General features: G+C 34.2%; 1 protein-coding gene across 2 annotated transcripts in view; it reads left to right on the top strand.

Moving 5' to 3' along the window:
- COMMD10 (COMM domain containing 10) overlaps positions 1-24,813 on the top strand; it is a 170,243-nt gene that overhangs the window by 19,018 nt on the left and 126,412 nt on the right. Inside the window, exons 5-6 of one of the 2 annotated variants that reach the window (XM_046665222.1) lie at positions 14,053-14,163; positions 15,363-15,395. In XM_046665222.1, the coding sequence (XP_046521178.1) occupies positions 14,053-14,163; positions 15,363-15,380 (129 nt within the window). In that variant the 3' untranslated portion in view covers positions 15,381-15,395. Of the gene's footprint in view, positions 1-14,052; positions 14,164-15,362; positions 15,396-24,813 lie in introns of those variants that run through there. The other variant, XM_046665221.1, reaches the window with a different exon arrangement.

Genomic DNA, 24,813 nt, shown 5'->3' with positions numbered 1-24,813 from the left:
CCTGCTCCGTAGTTTGTTAAATGATTTGTGCCTTAGTATTCTCTTTTTATTTATGTCTATTTTGCCAGGAGGCCTTGAAGCAGGGGTAAATATGAAAGAGAGATAAGTTACCCTGACCTTGATTTTATAGCACTGTAGTAACTAAAGGTGTGTTTACCCTCTCATGGAGCTATAAAAACACTTTTCTTTTTAAGCATTTGCAACTCTGGTCAGGACGGGACATAGCCATGCAGCAGGGTTAACAATATATAAAGGTCTGAGATTAAAATTGGGATTTGATAATAAACTGAAACTTCATCTTCCAGGGCAGTTTTTAAGTTTGATTTTTTTAAGATTTTATTTTTTCCTTTTTCTCCCCAAAGCCCCCCGGTACATAGTTGTGTATTCTTCGTTGTGGGTTCTTCTAGTTGTGGCATGTGGGACGCTGCCTCAGCGTGGTCTGACGAGCAGTGCCATGTCCGCGCCCAGGATCCGAACCGACGAAACACTGGGCCGCCTGCAGCGGAGCGCGCGAACTTAACCACTCGGCCATGGGGCCAGCCCCTAGTTATAGCAGTTTTTATGGTGGATTCCTTATCATTTTTTTTGTAGAACGGCATGCTGTCCATGAATAGACAGTTTTATTTCCTCCTTTCCAGTCCATTCATTTGTTTTTCTTATTGCACTGACTAGGACTTCTAATATGATGCTGAATGGCAGTGGTAAGTTTGAACATCCTATTTTGATCCCAGTTTTAGAGAGAAACAGGTCTCTCACCATTAAGTTAGGATATTTGCTATAGGTTTTTAGAAAATATGCGTTTATCGCTTTCATCTCTCTCCTTTTTACTTTTTTGAGGAAAATTAGCCCTGAGTTAACATCTGCTTCCACTCCTCCTCTGTTTGCTGAGGAAAATTGGCCCTGAGCTAATATCTGTGCTCATCTTCCTCTACTTTATGTGTGGGATGTCTGCCACAGCATGGCTTGATAAGTGGTATCTAGGCCCACGCCCAGGATCCAGAAACCCAGGCTGCCAAGGTGGAGCACACGAACTTAACCACTGTGTCACCGGGCTGGCCCCTCTTTTTTTTTTTTTTAAATCTCTGTATTCTAAGAGCTTGCAAGTGTCTTTACTGCTTCATTTTTCACCATTTCAATTTCTACTTTTCCTACATCCTGTATGGATTTTAAGTTTTCCATTTTGTGTCCCTGAAAATCTTTCTTCGCTCAATCATCTCCATAAAAAAACAAATCTCCACTTGCCTTTTAATATTTGACTGTTCTCTATTTATAATTTTCTTCTATTTTATAGGGTCCATTTTTTTCTTGCATTTATACAATACAGTATACTTGTACAATTAAAAATGTTTCTTTTTCTGCTAATAGAAAGTCACTTTTCAATGTATTCTGGATGATTCCTTTTTTAAAGTATTATTTCTTCCCTATATTATGTTGCATTACATTAACTTCTGATTAAGAAGTGTTTTAATCAGTTGTCGTAAAAAATATGTAAAAAAGAAATTGGAAGAACATGACTAATTGTACAGTGGCTCCTTGAGAATGCCAGAAATTAACTTTTGCCAATTCAGAGTATATGAGAGGATAGCTAATACATTATTTTAATGCCTTAAATGCTTAATTAAAATAATATAATAATAATAAACATTTCTTATGTTTATTGTAGTCCAAATATTCTACTAAGTGCTTCATATCTCGTAAAGCCTGTTAATAGTTCTAGTTTATATTAAAATAAAATTGAGGCTTAGATTAAATAATTGGTCCAGGGTCATGAGGCTAAGCAAGTGGCAGAGTTGGGATCTGGCACAAGTAGTCACACTCCTAAGCCATTATGGTATACTGCCACCTAGATGTTAGCTGCAAAACTTTTGTGTGTCAGGCGTTATGCAGTATTGTTTACATAGGTGTGTGTGTGTGTGTGTTTCATATCTTTGAAGAGGAAGGACATAAAACTTTAGAAAGTATAACTTTACCATCTTAACCAAGTGGTCCATGGTGAAGCTGAGATGGGAATCTGATCTGTTTATCTCTTAAGCCTTGTTCCTTTTATATTATGCTACCTCTGGCAGCTGTAATGTTATCTTCCTTTTTTGCTTTGCTAACTATTTAGGATATAGTGACTAAAATAGCCATGTGTGAAGGTAGATCACGTTATTTAAGTTGTAACAAAAATATATGACAACGACTTATTATATAATGAACAAAAGGTATATTTTAATGACTGACTGTTGTTGATGGTAATTTAGGGGCTCACACCTGTGACCTATCTGTGCAGTGCTTGCAGTGGAACATCTGTGGGTAGTAATTCTAAATTCAAAGAGAGTCATATTCAATTAAATAATAGTTTAAAAAATCAGGTGCCGGCGCTAAGGCTGAGTGGGTAAGTTTGCATGCTCCGCTTTGGCAGTTTGGGGTTTGCCAGTTTGGAGCCTGGGCATGGACCTACGCACCGCTCATCAAGCCATGCTGTGGTGGCATCCCACATGGAGGAACTAGAATGACTTGCAACTGAGATATACAACTAGGTACTGAGTCATTGGAGAGAAAAAAAAAAAAGGAAAGATTGGCAACAGATGTTAGCTCAGGGCCCATCTTCCTCAAAAAAAAAAAGTTAAAAAATCAAAAAGTGCTTATTTGTTATTTTTATTTTGGTGAGGAAGATTGGCCTGAGTTAACATCTTTGGCAGTCTTCCTCTGTTTTGTATGTGGGATATCTCCACAGCATGTCTTGATGAGCAGTGTATAGGTCTGTGCCTGGGATCCAAGTTGGTGAACCCAGGGCTGCCAAAGCAGAGTACATGAATTTAACCACTACGCCACAGGGCCAGCCCCAAAAGGTGCTTATTTTTAATTCAATTTTTAAAAACACCTTATTTTGTCTTCTATTATTTAGATCTAATAACTGAGAGATGGATTGAAAATTAATTTTAATGATGGCTATTTGCAGGATATGATTGAAGGTGTTTTTAAATTTTTGCATCTCATTTTTGTTCTCTAAATATACTTCCTCTTTGGAAACTTGAGACTGGAATATCACCACTACTTGCTGGAATTTGTATCCTTCCCTCTTTGATTAGTGTTGACTATGTCAATAGTGGCTTTCTGAAAAGATTTTCTGTTTGACTGTTGTTATGTTTCCTATGTGGTCGTGACATTTATTAAATTATGAATCCCCTTTCAGACAGAACTTGGATACTATGTTTAAGTTTGTGCCAGAAATTCTGTTTAGAATTCCTTTACGTATATTCCTTCTAAACTAAATGGAAAAACTTAACATGTCAAATATTATTGACGTGTATATCTTTTTTCTGAGATCTTAAGGAAAAGAATTGTATTCTTTTTATATAATATTTTTATAAAATATTTTTATATTTCCAAGTTAATGCTATTTCTCAGTAACCGATAGGGTTTTGGAGATTTATGTAAGGCATATTTTAAGTACTCTGAGTAGCCTGCTCTTTAAAGGCTACATACAGCTGATTCCTTTTCTTAAATATGCTTATATGTGTGTTAGGGAGTTTAAAATATAAATTTGACAGTTACATCTGTTTTGAATGTTCAAAATGTGTTTAATTTGATTTTCTTCTGTTGAGTGTTCTTAACTTTACCTAATAATATGGCAAGTTTATTCATAATATCTACTCATTTCTTTATATGGTGAAATTTCATCATATCTTCTTGCAGATTCTTGAGAAACTTACATTTAAAAATGGATGACTAGTGTTCCTAAAAATAATAATGGTCCTATAGCATTCTTAAAAAAATCCTCTTTAAGCCATTATAATAAGATTTACTTTATTGTTAAATGTACAACTAATTGTTTGCTTCATTAATTGTTAAATACCTGGCTTTTATAAGAAATAAGAAATTTGAATTTGACATTTTTAACACTTTTGTTTTTTTGCTTTATTATTTTCTTTAATATCCTTGTTTCATTTCTTTGGGCATCCTAGGGATGGATGAATGGCTTTATTATAAAGAGGACAGAAAAAGCATACTTGATGTAGCTAAATCTTGAAACACAGTATATGACTATGAGTACCTACCTATCTGAGCACTTCTTCAGGATTTAAATGCTTTTTAACATTATCATCCGCATTTATAAGACAGGTATTTTGTTGTAATTATATCCATACACAACTCTAATTTCTGCCTCTTTAGTTACTTTAGTTGTTGGTATGTTATGATTCAGGTGAAAGGCACAAATTTTCCATGTGCTGGAATTACTGAATATAAATGTGAGGTTTAAATACTGCTATATTTATTTGCTACTTTTTATTGAAATATTGTTTACCTGTAGTAAAACGCAGAGATTTTAATTGTTCAGTTTGATGAGTTTCAGAAATTATATACACCTGTTTAATCATCATCCATAACCAAATAGAGAAAATTTTCATCACCTGGGAAGTGCCGAGTTTCACTTCCCTTCACGCTTCCTCTCACTTTCCATCCCCACAAATTGGTTTTGTCTGTTCTTGGACTTAATATAAATGGACTCAAATAAATGTGTCTGACTAATATGTCTCAATATAACTTTTTGGGGGTTCGTTCATGTCATTAGTAGTTAGTAGTTTTATCAGTAATTCTTTTGTTGCTGAGTAGTATTCCATTGTACGAAAATACCACAATTTGTTTATGCATACTCCTGTTGACCGGCATTTGGGTTGTTTACAGTTTCTGGCTGTTATGAATAAGACTCCTATGAACATTTCTCTACCAGTCTTTTTGTGGACATCTGTTTTCATTTCCTTGGGTAAATATCTAAGAATGGGATTGCTGAACCCTCAAGCCAACTTTGAGGCTATTTGAGTTTTAGCCAACCTATTGCTGCGTGGATTGGGAAGTAACATAAATGTGAATCTCTCATCTTGTATGGTTCCCTTCTTTTAGGAGTCAAATTCCCCTTAACTTCTGCCTGCTTTTAGTCATTCTCCAATGCCTTCAAATTACTGTTTTTTAAATGTTTTGTCTAGAGATTATAATTTTTATTGCAGAGGTTAATGTGATGTAAACTACTTTCTACCGTTACCAGATTAGGAACTCTAAAAGTGATTCTTTTAAATTATAAATCTTATTCTACCCTCCTCTGCTCCAAATCCAGCAAAGGCTTTCCATGTTGCTTATGATAGAAGTCCAATACGTGTCTTGTTGACCTTCACATCTTACTGTCCTCCACCTGGCTCAGTTTGGATACCTCTGATCTCTTTACTTCAAAAGCTCTTCTCCTGGATGTTCATATGGCTGCCTGCCGTATCTTCTTCAGCTCTTTAAGAGAAATATGTTACATTGATCAGTGAGTCTTGCCCTGATCCTCATAGTGACAAGTGCACCCTTCTCTATGATACTTTCCTACTTCATTTTTCTCCATAACATTTATTCTTATCTGGACCACTATGTTATTTTACTTGTTTATTTTTTTATTGTCTGTCTTTACTACTAAACTATAAAGTCCACATGGGCAGGAATTTTTGTCTGTTCACTATTTTAAATGGCCCTTGAGAGATCGTGGGTTCTCAGTAAATGGTTATTGAATGAATACATGCACAATATCTGTGCTTTACAAATTGTACTATTTTGAAGTTCAGTCTAGTAACTTTTCTTATTAAGAGGGATATTTTTATTTACTGGTGGAGAAAAGAACACTAAAGAGAGGAGAGTATGGATTGTATTTTGTATTTCCTACTGTTCTTTTGTGTTCTCATTTTGGTTGTACTTTAAGCCTTTTGTGGTTCATTTATTTCATGACTCGAGTTTTGCTGGAGTACTAGATTCAATTATTTACAGTTTTTCTTCTTTAAAAGTAGGAATATAGAATTACTTCAGCTTGAAGTGGAAATTCTCCAAGAGAAGAGATGATGTCATTAACTGTTGATGCAGCAGTCAATTTAAAGAGCTTTAGATCTGAGACCCTTAATCAGTCTTATTTGAAACAGAAATGTATTCTCTGCTTCATGAATAATTGGGTAAAACCAGAACCATTAACAAATTAAATAAAGATTTTACTAATGCCAAAGAACTGTGCTGTTAGCAAAATTGCTCTTACGTCATAGTATTCAAAGATGTGTATTTGCTAAATAGAGTGGATGTACTTTCTCAGAGTGTTGCCAGTTGTGAGAGCATTAGTTGAATGACATTTCAGTGTCCTCGAACGTGTACTGTTACCTTCATATATTCTTGGTATGCAGAGGTGGCAAACATTTTGAAGGATGATTTTTTGATGTTTTCCTTCAATGCCTTCCAACCTGGATATGAAGATCGTGATTAGATATTTTGGCCAAGTCTGTGGGTCAAGGAGTATGATTAAGTTCCATACCACCCTAGCAATGAGACTAGGTTGATTAAACTTAAAGGTATAGGTTAGGGAGTATCCCTAAGTTGTGAATTTGTAATAAAGCATTTGTTCCTCCTGCTATGATTTGGTATAGCAGCAATGTTAAAGAAAGGCATTGGTTCAGTCACTTTTGGAGTTTTGATGTCCTCTGGAGACTATCTAATGGGTGGCGCTGTGCAGTATGATTTATGCAGTATGCTTTGTGGAGATGGAGGTAGGCAGTCACTTGGGTGCAGGATAACTCCAATATTGATTCAAGAAGTTTATCTATTCGCATCTGTGTGATGTATGGTAATATATTTACATCTGTGTAGTATCGATACCATATTGCATAATGGTAATCTCTGAGATTCTGACATTGTCTTTGCACACTTACAGATGTCACAGTTGAGGATTCTTTCTCTAGGAGGAAAGGGGTATTGTAGGTTGGTCCTGGGAGGTTTATTGCCTCCTGTTCTTGCCAGTGACTAGAGGATGGCAAAGAGGATGATTCATAGAAGGCAGCTGAAGATGTTCTCCCATTGCATCTAAACATTATTCTGTTATAGCCTTTAGTATATTGTATTTTTTAAAAAATAATGTTATTAAATTATAATTTATATAGTATAATCTGTATCCTTTTAAATTATACAGTTTAATGAATCATATTACCATATAGTTTGATATCACTACCATAATCAAGACACAGAGCATTTTCATCACTCTTAAAAGTTTCCTCATGGCTGTTGGCAGTCCCTTCCTCCTGTAACCCTGGCCCCAGGAAACCACTGATCTGCTTTCTATCGCTATAGATTGCATTTTCTAGGATTTTATATAAATAGAATCATACAGATACACTTTTTCCATCTGGCTTCTTCCACTGGTATGATTTTGAGGTTCATCCACATTGTTGCATGTATTAATAGTTGGTTCTTTTTTATTGCAGGGTCGTATTCTATCATATGGATATACCACAATTTGTTTATCCATTTACCTGTTGATGGATATTTGGGCTACTTTCAGTTTTTGGCTATTTTGAATAAATCCATTAACATTCGTGTATACATCTTTGTATGGACATATATTTTCATTTTTCTTGGGTAAATACTTAGGGGTGGATAACGGAGCTATAGGATAGCTATATGTTTACCTTTATTAGAAACTGCCAAACAGTTTTCCAAATGGGTATACTATTTACATTCCAACCAGCAATTTCTTTACATACTGGCCAACACTTGTATTGCCAGTCTTTTAAATTTTATCTATTCTAATGGGTGTAAGGATATTGAACATAAGGATGTTGAACATCTTTTTGTGTTTATTGGCCATTTGTATATTTTCTTTTGTGATTATCTGTTCAAATCTTTGCCCATTTTTGTATTGATTTCCTTGTCTTATTATTATTGACTGGTAAGAACTCTTTATATAGTTTGGATACAAGTCCTTTGTCAGATATATGTACAGTTATATGTCGCTTAACGCTGGGGATACGTTCTAAGAAATACATCCTTAGTCAATTTCCTTGTTGTTTGAACATCATAGAGTGTACTTACACAAACCTAGATGGTATAGCCTCCTACACACCTAGGTGATATAGTACTAATCTTATGGGACCACCATTGTATATGTGGTCCATCATTGACTGAAATGTCATTATGGGATGCATGACTGTATTGTGAATATTTTATCAGTCTGTGGCTTGCTTTTCCTTTTTCTAAATGGTGACTTTTGAAGAACAGAATTTTTAATTTAGGGAAGTTCAGTTTATAATTTTTTCTTTTATGGTTCATGCTTTTAATGTCCTATGTAAAATCTGCCTATCCCAAGATCACAAAGATTTTCTCTTGTGTTTTCTTCTACAAGTTTGATGGTTTTAGCACTTACATTTAGATCTGTGATCCATTTTGAGTTTATTTTGGGGTTTAGTGTTAGTTAGGGATTGTTGTTCATTTTGTTTCCATTTAGATGTCCAGTTGTTCCAGCAGCATTTGCCTTGGCACCTTTGTCAGAAGTTAATTGATGGGTCTATATATCTGTCCTTTTGCCAGTGCCACATTGTCCTTATTGCTGTAGCTTTATAATAAATCTTGAAGTTAGGTAGTGTAGTGCTTCCAACTTAAAAAAATTGCTTTGGCTCTTTTAGGTCATTTGCATTTCTATTTAAATTTTAAAATCTGCTTGTCAGTTTCTATAAAAAATGCCTGCTGAGAATTTAATTGAATTGCCCTAAATCTATAGATCACATTTGGAAGAACTGACATCTTAACAATATTAAGCCTTTAAATTCATGAATATGGTATATCTCTCCATTTATTGATATCTTCTTTAATTTACTCCAGTAATGTTTGTAGTTTGTCAAAGACCAGGATTTACATAAATTTTGTTAAAGTTACCCTTATGCTAAAGACTGAATGTTTGTGTCTCCCCCAAATGTGTATGTTGAAATCTAACCCCCAAGGTGATGGTATTAGTAGGTGAGGCCTTTGAGAGGTAATTAGGTCATGAGGGCAGAACCCTCATGAATGAGATTAGTGCGCTTATAAAAGAGGCTTGAGAGAGCTCCCTTGCCCCCTTATACCATGTGAGGATACAAAGAGAAGTCTGCATCCTGGAAGAGGGCCCTCACTCTACCGTGCTGATACCCTGATCTCGGACTTCCAGCCTCCAGAACTGTGAGAAATAAATGTTTGTTATTATTAAGCCACTCAGTCCATGCTGTTTTGTTATAGCAGCCTGAGCAGACTAAGACACTATGTATTTACATGATTTTCATTGCTACTATAAATGGAATTGCTTTTTTGATTTTTGCTGTTGTTTGCTTCTGGTATATTGAAATAGTCGTGATTTTTTTTTTCTTCTGCTTTATGTCCCCAAATCCCCCCTAGTACATAGTTGTATATCTTAGTTGCAGCTCTTTCTAGTTGTGGCATGTGGGATGCCGCCTCAACGTGGCCTGACGAGTGGTGCCATGTCCGCACCCAGGATCCGAACCAGCGAAACCCTGGGCCACCGCAGCGGAGCACACGAACTTAACCACTCGGCCACGGGGCCGGCCCCGTGATTTTTCATATTAATCTTGTGTGCCAAAACTTTTCTAAAATCGTCCATTAGTTTTAGTAGCTTTTTTTTCAGATTAACTAGGATTTTCCAGATACATGATAGCACCTTATATCAAAATAGTTTTGTACATATTTGTCACCAGACTTGGAGCTTTTGGGCCAGAGATTATAATTTTATTCATTTTTATGTCCCCCAAATCTAAGATAATATGAAAGTCAAGTCCATACTCTTCTAGTTTTTCTCCTTTCTGACCGCTTCTTTTAGTTACATTTCTTACTTTCTCCTCATTTCAACAGCCTCTAAATTTTGCATTGTGTTCGAACTCAGTAACCGGTCCTCTTCTCTTTTCTTTTATACTTCCCTGGCAATCTCATCTAGGCATCAGGGTTTAAATACTGTTTTATATTAAAAAATTTTTTCTCTAGCCTGGGCATACCTACTTGATAATTTCATTGGATGTCTAATAGGCATGTCAAATTTAGCAATAAAAAAAATATGATCTTTGATCATTCCTCTTGAAACTGTTCTTGTAGTTTTTCTATCTCAGTTAGTGGTGACTCTGTTTTTGTTTTTTGGTTTTTTTGCATTTGCACAAGCCAGTTTTTGTACCATTTTGCCATTGTTATTTAAAAAGGAATAGAAAATTAGGATGAAGACCTGATTTTGTTGATAAGAGTGTTGGTTTCATAAACATAATGGGATTTACATAAAGATGGGAATCGTTAGTATTCTGAAAGCACCAGGCTTTTTCTCAAATTGGATGCTTGTTATGTTAAGGCTGGTATCTATGTATATAATGTTTAAGAAGGCTACATATATAAAATGCTGGAAATTGAAGATTTGTCTTAATGCCAAGGTGTAGGCATTATTTGTTTTTAGCCATTGGGTGGTGAAGCTTACTTTACTACTTTCTGAATTTTAGATATTCCTCTGGTTAAGACAAAAGTAGGGAAACACTAAAAGGTGTTTCCTACTGGGTGATATGGTCTGAACAGTGGCTACTGTTTTAGAGAGCCACCAGTTAAAATCTGGTGATAACTTTACATTTTTTTTCAATTTAAAAGAGTTAATATTATTGTAATTTTGGCTCATTTTGCATGTGCTTGGAATTATGGTTTACAAAGCAATTATGAGAATTTAAGCTTATATTGAAGTTGTTGCATGGATTTAAGAGGGAGAATAAAGTCATTGTATTTTGAATGACATCTTAGTAACGTTGTCAGGTAAGAAGTAATGTAAGTGAGATTCATAGAAACAATCATTTAAACAGTTTTGGCCTGGGTTAAAAACATTAAAAATATTTGTGTCTCATTTTCCTTGTGTTTTATGTTATTTTGGTGAGATTTAAATCTAGGATGTTGATTAAGGTATAAGTACCCTCAGATTTAAATTTGAATGTGAAATAAAACAAATTATATTAAAATGTTTCCTAGTATTTTAATGTACAAATGTCTGATGTACACAGGACAGAATTTTAAGTAGAAGCAAATGTAGTGTAGCTAATGTAAGTCAAAATTCTACACTAGATTTTGTACTTTACTGTGTAATTAAAATATTGATGACTATCATATTTGTTTCTTGGTTATGAGTCTTTGAGGAGTAATTAAATAGTGTACTATGAGATTTTCACCTTGGCAAAGGGACTTTGTCTTATTTTCATTTTTCTGTTGTTTCTTCATGATCAAATTTAAGTTATGATATTTTGGCTAGAAGGGTACGTAAGTGATGTTGTGGTCCTCACAGGATATCCCACCTAGAGGCACATGTCCATTTGTCACATTGTGGTGATGTTAATTTTGATCTCTTGGTTATGGAGTTGTTTGTTTTCTCCACTGTGTAATTACTTTTTTCCAAAAAGCAATTGTGGGTAGATATACTTTGTGACTGTGTGTTTCAAGTTAGACTTTCCCCACTTAGATTCAGTATCCATTAAGGATTCTTACTTGAGTCAATTTCTTGTAACTTTTGATTTTGATTTTGATATAATTTCAAGCTTAGAGAAAAGTTGCAATAACATGAGGAACCTCCGTATACTCTTTACTCCGATTCACCAATTGTTTACATTTTACGTTTTTAATCTGTAAAATGGAGATAATAACAGTACCTAGCTCAAGTAGTGTTGGTTTCCTTTATTTCCTTGTTTCACTGAAAAGAGTTTGTTTTAGTTTGTTATTGCTCTGTGTAACTGTAAAGTATTTTTTTCTTTTGTAATTCTAGTTATGCTTTCTGTATTTCCTCTTCATTTAAGTTTTCTGAATACTGATCATTTTCTATGAAATTTTATGTGTGGGAATGTGTATGTGCGTATTCCTACCTATGAGCTTAGGAATTTTATTTACTTTTTAAATTACTCTTTTATGTGAGCATGGGACAAATATTTTTAAATCACAAAATTCAATAGCAAAGGCTTTGGAATTTAAGAAAGCCAACTTACATGCTCTTTTTAGTCATGACTCTTTAAAATTACCTTTCCTTGTGAGTGTTCTTTGATACATTTCAATTCAATTCAACAGATAGATATAGAGTGCCTATTATATTTAAAAGCTCCTATAGAAAAATTAGGTGACCAAAATGCCTTATATTTATAATGTTTTGCAGTTTCCAAAACATTTTGAATGTGCATTTTCTTATTTGATATTACCAATATCTCCAAACAGTAGATCGTTAAGGTAGATTTATCATTTTTATGAGGAAATTGAGATCTTGAAAGACTGTGACTTAACCAGGGTCTCATAGCTGGTGAGTGACAGCTTAAGCATGAACCAAAGCATAAGCTTGAAGTTCAGGGCTCTTTTTAATTCTCCCACCGCCACCTCTATGCAGTGACTAAGCATGCGTTAATTTATGCACAGGCCTGACCACAATGGGGGTATGTTTTAATTTATTCACTTAATATTTAGCTTCATCATTTATCTTAAGTACTTAAAGGATAGGCATAGGATCCATTAAGTGAGATCAAAACAGTGTCTTATAAGTCCATAGGAATACCTAGAAGGTGCTTTTCAGTTAAGACAGTGATGTGTATTAAAATGCTTGATATATGAGTGGTTATGACATATTTTTTCCTGTTTTATCAGAGGGTCTCTTGCATGTGACTGTTGAAAATAGCGGTGGGCTGGTGTTAGAGCCTATGCTTACTGTAATCAGCATTAAAGATGAGTATATTAAGGATCCTTACTTAACATGCACCGTTAAATTGATTTGTTACTTGTGGTTTTATGGATTATGTCTCTGCAACATCTTCCTTCTTTTTACCCATAACCTCTAAAAGATTTGATGCCAGAAAGAACAGAACTGTATCTTTATTTTCTCATCACATCCTCTTTCAAATAGATAATACTTTCATTGCTCTCTTTCTAATTTGGCTTTGAGTCACTGCTGTGATTCTAGCTGTTGAACAGTCTTTCAAGTTACCAATTAGTATTCTGGTTAAGTAAAAATTGTTGTGAGGCTACCATTCTTACCAGTGTAGCTAAGGTAGTTTTATTGAATCACTTATTAGGGTCACGTTGTCAGAGACGTATGACAGTTGCATTTCACAAAACTTCCATAAATATTGATACTTGAGATTTTCTGGAAATCAAATCTAATTATACTCATAGTTCTGAGGTTGGAGAAACCAATAATCTGTCAAGTTCAATAAAGCCAAGTTAGTACTGCCCAATTTTTTTTTCTTGTGGTAAGGAACATTGACCCTGAGCTAACATCCATTGCCAATCTTCCTCTTTTTGCTTGAGGAAGATTGTCACCAAGCTAACATCTGAGCCAGTCTTCCTCCATTTTGTATGTGGGATGCCACCACAGCATGGCTTGATGAGTAGTGTTTAGGTCTGTGCCTGGGATCTGAACATGCAAACCCCAGGCTACCAAAGTGGAGTGTGTGAACTTAACCACTGCGCCACTGGGTCGGCTCCTGTGCTGCTTAATATTTTAGAAAAGTTCTTAAACTATTTTAGTCTCTCTTCACTATTTTTTGTCTTACCTGTTAAATTTTGCCGTTGTGTTAATTAATAAATTCAAAGGAAATGTTGTAATTACTTTCTGTCATAACTGGGAACCATAGCAAGTTAGAGTACTTTGGAAAGCATGATAATCTATTGGGTAACACCTGCTCATGAATAGATATCAATTCTTTGCCTGGCTCTATTCCAGTCTCACTAACTGTGTCTAAACGTGTGAACCTCTTACCATCTGGGTACTTCCATTTCCCTATTTAAAAAAAAAAAAAGTCTTACCTATGTTCTACCTAATGCAAAAGAGTTTTGAAAGATAATGAGAGGTCATTAAAGTGCTTATCACCAATATATGCTATTTATTAGTTAAAATTTATAACTATTTAAAAATCATTGGCTTTAAAATGTACTATGTTAAAATAGTAATTTACTATTTAAAAACCGTTGACTTTTTTAGTGTTCTTCATTGCTTGGTCTTAGAACTTTTGTTTTTAGAATAGAGTGTATTTAAAGACCAGTTTTACTGTTGAATTTGACAGGCATGACATGAGGCCAATCTAACGAACCCAAAGGGAGAATTTTCGGAGTGTGCAGGTTAAAGGAGTCCTGGAACTGCCTTTCCACATAGTCCAGGCTATCCGTGTTCATTTCTGCTGAGTGGAGATTTGCTTAAAGTTGACTGTTTTCTTCCTACTATGTCATCTGATTCCAATCTGCACTTGTCTTTTATAGCTAGAGACAGTCGGATGGCAGCTTAACCTTCAGATGGCTCACTCTGCTCAAGCCAAACTAAAATCTCCCCAAGCTGTGTTACAGCTAGGAGTGAGCAATGAAGATTCAAAGGTAAGAAATGATATTCCATTGAAATGATGTATTCTGTTTACTTGATCTTGTGCTTTACTGTTAGCAGGGTCTTTGCTCTGTGGATTGAAAACTTAAACATAACTAAATTAAAATTAAACAAGGATTAACAAAGTGACAGATCTTTATTTGTGACAGGTTTTTTGTCAGATTTACATATCACTTTCTTGTTGATTTGAAGAAATAGCTTGTCTTTGCAAGGTGCCTTTCTTGTAAGAACGTTTCATAATGTCTTTTAAATTCTGCAATGGAAAAAATTTAAAGTAGCCATATAAATTTGTGATTTTGTATTTTAGGTGTTTGTGGCTATTCCTGGGTGTTTTGTGTTTTAGGCTGCATGTATATGGTAGAGGGAATATTGTTCAGCCAGTGCTTGGAATACAAAGATGACCTGAATTGTGTGTGTGTGTGTGTGTGTGTGCGTTTGTTTAAATCCCAGCTCTTTCAAAATAGAATTTTGGGTAAGTTTTATACTGCATGGTGACTTCTCCTTTAATAGTAATTTCAGGGAACCTGAATATCTTACCAAAAATTAAACAGTTATGGAATAATTTTTCTTACTGTAGCATATATTGAAATATACATTTCAGATACCAATGAGAGCGATTTATTGTATGTTTTAAATTGTAATTATCTTTTTAAGATAGAGAAGGGGGAGTGACCTTTTTTCCTGTAAATAAATGAGACTTTGTCTCATTTCAAGACAAATAAAATAGAGGTGAGAATGAGGTAAGAAGATCTGAGGAAGGAGAGATTACTATGGCTGGATATAATCAGAGAATAATGGAAGAAATGTTATCTTTTTTCATGGGCGTTAAAGGATGGGGATATTATTACTTCTTTGTAGGACTTTTACTGTTTACTATATGATGCACATTTCTATCTTTCTTAAAAACTGGGACTAGGGTTACATGTAACTCAGGTTACATGTCTACAAAATTTTAGGCAATTGTGTTGGGTCTTACTATATATAATTTATTAATCTTTTACAGTATTTCAAAAGTATCATTTCATAATTTTCATCAGAAAGTAGTATAAACTTAGTGATTAAAGTCAAACTGACTGCTATATTGTATATGCTCTACAATTTAGTAGTGGTGTAACCTTGGTCAAGTTACTTAATCTTTATGATTGTCAGTTTTTTCATCTGTACAATGGGGATAATATTATCTGTCTCACAGGGTTTTTATGAAGACTAAATACCTAGTGTGTGTAAAGTGCTTAGTCCAGTGCCCACTATTATGGTAAATGATCACCAAGTGCTGGCTGCTACTCTCTCCATCGTCGTCATCAATGAAACTTTTTGGGCTAATGAATAAATAAATCTCTTTGTTTTAAACCGAAGCTGTCACTAAATTTATTTCCTGATGAAACTAACCTTTTCTTTTCCCTTTCCTTGCATTCTTCTTCCCTTTTATTTCTTGATTATATTTTTCATATTTACGCTTATTGGGATTTGGGGAGGGAAAGGACAGCCTGGAAAGTCCTCTTTTTTTGCTCCCATGAACTAAGGAAGGCATTCCTTTAGGTTTGGGATAATGATCTGGAACTCACTGGTGTAGACTGAGACTGTTCGATGAGTTAAAACACACATATGCATATGTACATATATGCATTCTCCATGTAGCCATATACATTCACTGTTGGATTTCTCATGACTACCGTATGTTAAGTCTGAGTAGTTAAATGCAATTTATAGTTGGAAGAGTAGTGTTTTGACCATATATTGGATATACTTTAAGCATCATGATTTTGGCAATGCTTGACATTAGGATGCTTGAGTCCTCACAGCTCCTTTCTCCTGTCTTCAAAATATATCCACGTGTCTATTATATTTTTAGGCAGTAGGAATGAATGAGTAATGCTTCTAGTAAAAGAGTCATATTTTTAATTCACAGTATTCAGGAAATCTGTACAGATGTGAGATCCAGCTCATTTGAGATACAGTCTTGAGCACATTTGTATTTTTCTGTGTTACTATTTTGAAGTTTTGAATGAACATTTGGTTGGTTACCCTTATAACTTACAGAGCTACAGAACCATGTTCATTAACAAACAGACACTTGGGAAGAAGAGGAGCAGCACACAAACCTAAAGGATATTTTCATTTAGTATGTAGACTGAAGTGAACCCCTTTCTCTGTATTGCCTGTCTCCCCTATAGCATTGTGTGGATTTGGTCCTTATTTCTTATATCTCCTAAACAATAGACACGTAATGGCGTGTGTAACCACTATCAACCTGGACAGAAACATGCTGTCTCCAAGTGATGTGGTGTGCCCTAGCTGTACAGGAACAGTTAACTGCCACATCTCTGTTCCCTTCAGTGAACTGCCTGGAATTTTTACTTTTCCTTTTGTTTACATTCTCCCTGTTTTTAGGATATGGTGTCCTATTTTTTGTACTCTTATTACATCTGGTTCTTTGATAATTTTTGTGTAAGTCTTGTTACTAAGGACCACGTACTACCTTTCCCCCAAGCATTTGCTTTTTTCTGAAATGAGAATTTGGGAATTCTTGACAGTTTGGAATACTAGGTAAAAGGAATAGGAGTATGGAACATGTCTTGAAAACCATCTTTGTTAAAGGAAGGGAGAGTTTTTACTAAAAGGAAGATTAAAAGTTATCACTGGTTAGTTTATGAGGCGCAGAGTACCATGAAGTACAAAGTTGTCATACTTATGAAATTGGTATTTGTTTAAAACAGGAAGCATTAAGTAAAATTCTTTTAAGTATATGTTTTACAGGGTGGTTATCTTGAAAATATATATAAAAGAAGTCTGAGGATCAGAGTCAGTACAAATTGTGAGAGAATATCTTGATGGTATTTACTTTTGAGCTGCTGAGCTGAAAACTTACTGTAATTCACAGAAGAGTATGGTTTCTAAGAATCCCTTTCTTCTCAATCACTTCCAACACACAATGAAAAGTGTAGCCTGCAGCGTCGGTTTTCTTGCTATCACATTAGATAACATTGTTGTACTGGTCTCCTTTCTTTTAGAACATTTCTGTCTCGAGGCTTTCCTGTTTTGCTACTAATTTTATCATGAAACTGGGTTATTATAGCTTTTCCTACAGTATTTTGATATACATCCTAGTTGTTTTCAGTTAATTGTCTTAGTGTTTGTCTACTGCATTTAGCAAAGTAAGATTATTTTCCTGTTCTTCAGATACCGCAAAATGAGTTTTCTGAGGTTTTTTTTTGGATTATTTCATTAGGGGGCAGTAGAGCTCTTTGCTTACCTAACCCCTGGCATTCACAGTGTTGTTTGAAATAACATTCAAAATAATTTGTGAAGTCAGTAGTTGTGGAAAATGCTAAGTGTTTGCGTTTCTAATCTGTATATAACAATAAAGTTCTCTTGTTTCTATCAACAAAATTAATGCCTGTTAATCAGATATGTACAGAACAAATAAATGAAATCATCGTGGTTTCAGTGTTTGTCATTTGCCAAAATTAAATTTATTAAAAATTGAAATTTATTTAAAAACCTTGTACACTATTGATTTTTGTATTAAATTCTGTCACTTGTATTAATTTCTTTATGAGAAAAAGAGAATAAAATAATCCGCAAGATAGTTGAATGGTTCTATTGGGTTATAGTGCAGCTACTTCCAGGCTAATCATAGACAGTTGAAATTTCTTTTTTTTATAGAGAATAGCCATTTTATATGTAACAAATGTTGGTAATTTTGAATGACATCAATACTTTAACTTTGAACATCCTAAAAATACTAAAATATTTAAATTTTGGTGTTAATCTTGCATTACTGCATTTTCTCCAGTAAATTTACTGTTCAAGACAATCAGGTTTTGTTAATACAGTGATTCTAAATTTTTTTGTACATCTTTTAAGAAAGAATGCTAGTGTTTCATATTTTTTTTCTTCTTCTTTTGAAACAACTGGGATAAAGTCACCTTGACAAGAGAATTTTCATTCACCTTAATGTTAGATTATGCTCAGGTTACAGAAGGTACTTTACGGATGGGGAATTATGATTTCAAGTGAACTTAGGACTTTTAATAACAATTTTGAGTTAGAGATCTTCATTTTTATTTCCAAAATGTATGACAAATTCTGTCCAGAGTGAAAAAAAGAGGGAAAATAGTCTTTGTTTAGTGCTTACTTTGTGTTAGACATGGTATTACCTCCTCTAATATTTGAAACATTTCTTATAGGTGTGAATTCTTGTTATTAGCCTTATTTCGTAGATAGATGGAGAAGTGGAAGCACATAGAGATTAAATTATTTTCCTGCGTTATACAACTAATTAACAAGAGAGCTAGGATTTGAAACCGGGCAATTTAATTTCAGAGTCTGACGCTATATTCATCACTAGGATACTGTATCATTGTGCTTATTTAATCATTTAGCAGTTGATCCTATAATATGTGTGTATGTTTCAAGGTGTTGAAAGCTGTTCTAAAATGCAGTGATTGTTTTATTGTTGTTCTTCATAAAATTATAGTTGTAAGGATTCTAAATTTCCATTTCCTTTTATTTGATTAGGTTGAGACAGTTTTTCACTTTAAGTCAATGAGAGACACTAATATACACTTTTATGTAGTAAGCCAAGTTGTATGTTTTGATGTTATTATCTCAGTTCAATGGAAGCTGCATTTACTAGCACACCTTATTGTAAGGGCTATATGACATCATTGATGTTGATGTCTTATGAACAAAGAAATAGGCCACATCATTAAAAAGAAAGCACATCCTGAGATCTATTTATGACAGATCTCTCAGTAAGAGAAAAATATGTGTGCGGTTCAAATCGTGAACTCTTCTATTTGAAATTTAAAGTCTTTTGATCTCTTTAAAGGTGATATTTATGTTGACTGATTTTGAAGGACCTTCAGATTTTTCTGAGCTACTCTCATGAGCAGCTGAATTTTACAAATGTATTTTTATTAGTCTAATCTATATAGTGAGTATATTTCAGCATATCCCTTAATTTAAATTTTATTTTTCTCAATTACAATAGCTGTACATATTTATAGTGGACATTTTGAAAAATATAGAAACAAAGTCAGTTAAAGCCAAATATAATTCCAGTACCCGTAATACTGATATGTTTGCTAAATGACCTTCCAGTTGTTTTTCTTCATGCATCTATTAACTTATAAATGATTTTTAAAAAATAGTGATGTTTATATTTGGCCTAGGAAAAAGAACTGAAGTTTTATTATTACTGTTCAATACTAGATGTGCTTATGAAAAGATAATATCACTCATCAATCAGAATTTTTTTTCCCTTTTGGTAATGGCATTTACTCCTTTTTCTATATTATGCTATCTTGTGATCTGAAGAGACATTCTGTAAAGTCTTGGGCTTTTTACTCACTGATTTTGATCAGAAATTTTATGAAATGAGCTTTGTCTCCAGCAGTTTTGTATCAAGATGCTAACTTTCATTTGTGTCATTTGGGATGGTTATTCAAGGTTCAGACAATTTTTAAGACAAGTCAGTGGTTTTTCTTCTCAAATGAAATGGTTGATGAATATTGACTGTCTTTCTTTTAAAAAAAAATTGTGGTTCTTTTTTTTATTACCTAAGTTGTATATGTTTCCTATAGAAAACTTGAACATTATAGAGATATGGAAAGAAAAACTTTGTTTTTTTTTTTACCATCAAGATGCCGCCAACCTATTTGATTGCTTTTATTTCAGTGTTTCTTTTATGCATACGTTCTTTTGAGAGTCTAATCATATGACTTCTTTGGTTTAATATTCTGCTTTTTTCACTTAACTCTGTGACAAACCTTTTCTGTCTTACTTCAAACTAATCACGAATATATTTTAAATAACCGCATCATATTTGGGCTGTGGCGTACTATGATATCCTACAACTTCCTCTATTGTCAAATAATGGGGTTTTTTTCAGTATTTTCCTATTGTGATAAACATTTTTGTGAATATATGCATAATAGGTGCTCAATAAATATTTATTGAATGATGAATGAATGAATGAATGGATAAATAAAGCCTCCTTGATATTTAGGGTTATTCCCCAGGAGTGTAATTACTGGGTGAAAGGGTGTAAACCAAAAAAATGCTCTTGCTATAGTTTGATAAATGGGTTTCTGTAATTGTTATGGGAACACGCATGCAAACTCAAAGGTTGCATTTAAAGCATTTAAGAGCTTCTGGAGAAAGCTGTAACATTACTATCTCAAAAATAGGTTCTTTGATAACTAGTTAATTAATTTGGATAATTTTAGGAGACTAGTGAAAAGTTCAGGTATTTTTGTTAAATTATAGAGCCATCTGTTTTATAATTTCTTTATTCTGTTAGTGTACAAATTAAACAAGATTTTGTTATATGTGCTTTATTATAGAACAATTATATATAATTATATAGATGGTATAATTATAGAAATAATCTGATCAAATACTCAAAGCAGTTAAAAATAGAAACGGACCAGCCCAGTGGCATAGTAGTTAAGTTAGAACACTCCATTTCAGCAGCCCAGGGTTCGCAGGTTCAGATCCTGGGTGCGGACCTACACACCACTCATCAAGCCATGCTGTGGCAGTGTCCCATATACAAAGTGGAGGAAGATTAGCATGGCTGTTAGCTCACGGCCAGTCTTTCTCAGGAAAAAAAACAAACCTAGAAACAGGCCTTATTTGTTAGGTAATTGCCCAGATACTTTGAAAACAAAGCCTGGTTTTTTGGAATCAAATTTATTTAAATGTTCTTAAGGCTTTGTGGCTTTAGTTTCTGATTCTTAATTTTTTTGGTATCTTTTTTCATTGTGATCATTTTCTCGATAATAGTATCCTTCAAGGTGTTATGTTTTCTAAATAAGAGCAATACAAAAATGTCTTTCCTCAATGTAGTGTATTGCTTCTGAACCTTTTTGATTTTTGAAATCTAGAGGCAATGATAATTGTAGAATTCCTCAAACATAATAGAATATATTTGGAAGTACCTTTAAATTTTGTTGGATGTATTTTTGTGGGCTAGAAATGACAATAATGTGAGTGGTTTAAGTATTTTGAAATAAAAATGTTAACAATGAAATAAACGTCTGAACAAATACAATGCTAATAAGTTCTGTAAATAAGCAATAACTTTTTAAGTAGCTTGAATGCAATTCGAGAAATATTTATTAAACATTTACTATGCACGAGGTACTAGACAAAGTACTAGTGATCTAGAGGGCTTTTATTTTTTTATCATAGAGCTCTGGTCTAGCAGGGAATACATATGTTAAGCCAGTAAATAGAAGTTTAGTGACTGTTACAAAAGAGGAAATAGTGGAACTATGGAAACTGACAGCAAGGAGTTAGAGTGCTATAAGCAGGGGAGTTTCAGGTGGAGGAAAGAGCACATGAAAAAGGATAGAGGCTTATCTTTTGAGCAGGTTGAGTATGAGGTAGCTGAGATATCCAGGTAGAGATTGTTTGGTTGGCAATCTGGGGCTTGGGAGAAAAATATAGACTAGAAAATTGAGATTTGGAAATCTTGAAGTTTAGATTAAAATTTCAGTCATGACAATGGAAGAGACCAAGCACTTAGGGAGAGAGTATAGAACCTTAATGAATGCCTAAATTTAAAAGGCAAGTAGAGTTGGAGGATTATAACAGTGATGGCGAAGGAGCCGCCAGACACCAAAGGAAGACAGCATTTCTCAGAGGGCGAATTATGTCACATGATGCTAAGAGGTAAAAGAGAAAAAAAAAAAAGATACTAGTTTAACCCTCATAGGTGTGAATTAGCACTACTGTTTTCCCTAGTTTGTAGATCAAGAAGCTGAGGCTCAGTGGTTAAGTATCTTTTCCTAATTGGATACTAGAAAATGATAGAGCCAATATTTGAACCCACATCCGTCTGACTTAATAGCCTAAAGTTAGAAATACTCTATAGTGGTAAAGAAATGAATTTAGTGGAATGGAGGTCATCAGTGATCACTATTTGGGGCAGGAGAAAGATGTTTTAAGATGAGGGAGAGTATTGAATGCTACTGAGAGGTCAGGAAAGAGAACAGACTTATGACTCTTGGATTTGGTAGCTGGACTTCTCTGACGACATTGACAATTGTAATCTCAATTACAATTGAGACGAAAAAGAAACCTGATTGGAGTAAATTGAGGAAAGAATATGAGGAGAGAAAGTCAAAGCAGCCATTTGGTAATTTTCAAGAAGCAGAGAAATAGGATAGTCAGTGTAGCAGAATGTGGATTCAGTGACTGAAGATAGAAGAGGTTTGTATGCTGATGCCACAGATCCACTGGGGGAGAAACTGATGCTGCAGGACAGAGAGGAATATAAGTTCCTTGAGAAGTGAGAAGATATGTGGTCCAGAGCACAAATGGAAGGGTTAAACTTTGATGGGAAGTGGGAACATATCGTTTGTTGTAATAGGAAAGAAGGAAGAGTATGAGTTAGGTAGGTAGTTTTGGTGGTGGGAAGGGAAAGTTGCGTCTAAGTGCTTCTGTTTTCTCAATGCAATCATTAGTTGGGGGAGTGGGTAGGTCTCGGAGGTTTGATAACAGAGGAGAAAGTATGAAGTAGTTATTTTAGATAGTGGGAAAATGAACTAAGTATTTTAGGATATTTAACTGTTACTGAACAGTGCTGATTGCCCACTTGAGATTTGTGACCATGAATTTGAACTGAGAGCTGTTAGAAGGCTATACATTTTTATTTATTCATTTTTGGTTGCTCTGGTACAGATGTGGAGTAGACAGATAATTTCGTTTAATCAGGGTTTCATCTTTGCTGGGTGTATCAGATGAAGGGAGAAAGGGACAGAGTATTGGCTATGTATACACGGGAGTAACTGACTGGATTTTAAATAGGGTCAGGTGGAAAGTGAAGATACAGTGTGTGTTGGGGGTGGGGGTCTGATGGAGAGTGAGAAACTGACTAGAGATAGTACTAGAACCATAGCCATAGCCTCTCTAGAGTAGTGTGTGGTACAGAGGAGCCTCAGATAGACACATTAGTTCTGGGATCACTAAGGGATTTTTTTTTGTTTGACTCTTCAGTCTCCTGTGGCTTGGTCAGGTGTATAGCATATCTTTTACAGTGGAGAAGTGGATACAAGTAAAACCTGATACGTGTTCTGGTCTGAACTTTTACATCAACTTAGAAGCTGAAGTGGTCTAAGTATATGAATTTTTGCTCCACATCCTGGGAATTCTCAGTGTGTAGCCAGTGGCTACTCCTTGGTCTGTTGCTTCCTTTGTTGATGATATACCCAAGATCTGCTAGAAAGTACTGGAGTAGTTCATAATAAGCCCTCTATACCAATGATGCCATCGCCAGAAATCAGTTAAAATGTGAATTTTTATGTCTCAGTTGAATTTATTAGGTTTTGAACATCATTGGTGATTTTCTGAACTGCTTTTCTGAATCTAGTATTCTGATTTGGGCATGGTATTATAAATTTTAGATTCAAGACAAAATAAAGATGGCTAGATTAAGTTTTGTTATGAGTAAATTGCATTGTTGAATATGGAATTCAGTCCTAATAATTTTGGCAAAAAAGGTGTTAACGAACATTTTTCTTTCCCGGCCTAGTTTAAAAGAGATTTTAAACATGTTTGGTGTTAGGTACCATATGAATGCTTAAATATATATTCAATGGATTATGTAAATTATGTTTTTCTCAGATTTATTTCTTTCCTTTATATGAGAATTATTTAGAGGAAATTAAACTTATCTGAAAAGGAGGAATCATTTTTACTATATGATATAGTTCTCTTCTCAGAACAAATTATTGGGCACTATTGGCTGTTTTTATGGTATTAGGAAAAGTGAAGATTTTCCTAATAAGTTCACATATAAAATATTTTCTTTTTGTTTTTTTAAAACTTTTCAGCTGTCTTTAATACTTATGATCCACAATTATGTAATCTTCTAAAAAATGTCATGCCTGTGTATAAATTGCCTTAAGGGTTAATTAGATCCTCAAATCTTACATCACCTGACCTCTTATTTGGAAGTGTGACCATTCCAAGATGCCTGATGATTGTGAGTCTGGTTTGGCTATTTTCTGTTTGTGTTTAGCATTAGCCCAGCATCATCAGTTCTGTGTTTTTGGTCTATATCTGGATGATGCTTTTGAGGGTCTCAAAGCAGCTGTTCTTTTAGTGCACAGAGAATAGTCAGTTTCAGTCACCTTATCATATAATGGAGAATGATACCCATAGGCAGTGGGACAGGCCGTAACTAGGGCTATAGATGAACAAAAGGGTAGAAGTAGGATTGGTGAAGCAGTGGTATTCTTAACACCTATCCCACCCCTCGCTACTAGTAAAAATAAAGAGACAGACAGAATTAATATAATCTCATTTTTACAAACCCTGATAACTTCTTGTTTCAGAAAAGTTTTGATTCCTAAGTCTAATTAATGAGGTAACAGACTATATACAATTTTTGAAACATCATGTTTTAAGTTTTTAAAAATTGTTTTGTTGGTGTTATTTGGAATTTATATAAAATTTACTTAGAATCAATAACTGTGCTGTTATAACATCAGTAAAACTCTCTATTTTTTGTTGTTATTGTTGTGATTATTTAACCAAAACATAGCTGACAAATTACGTATACTGAGTGAAGACAAATACAATAAGTGAATGTGCAGAAAGAAATTCTTGTTTATAAATTTCACTTTTAA

This window comes from Equus quagga, chromosome 7 (assembly GCF_021613505.1).
Source record: "Equus quagga isolate Etosha38 chromosome 7, UCLA_HA_Equagga_1.0, whole genome shotgun sequence".
NCBI classification, from domain to species: Eukaryota; Metazoa; Chordata; class Mammalia; order Perissodactyla; family Equidae; genus Equus; species Equus quagga.
The sequence above is the reverse complement of the archived record's forward strand: the minus strand, read 5'-3'. Positions and strand labels throughout refer to the sequence as shown.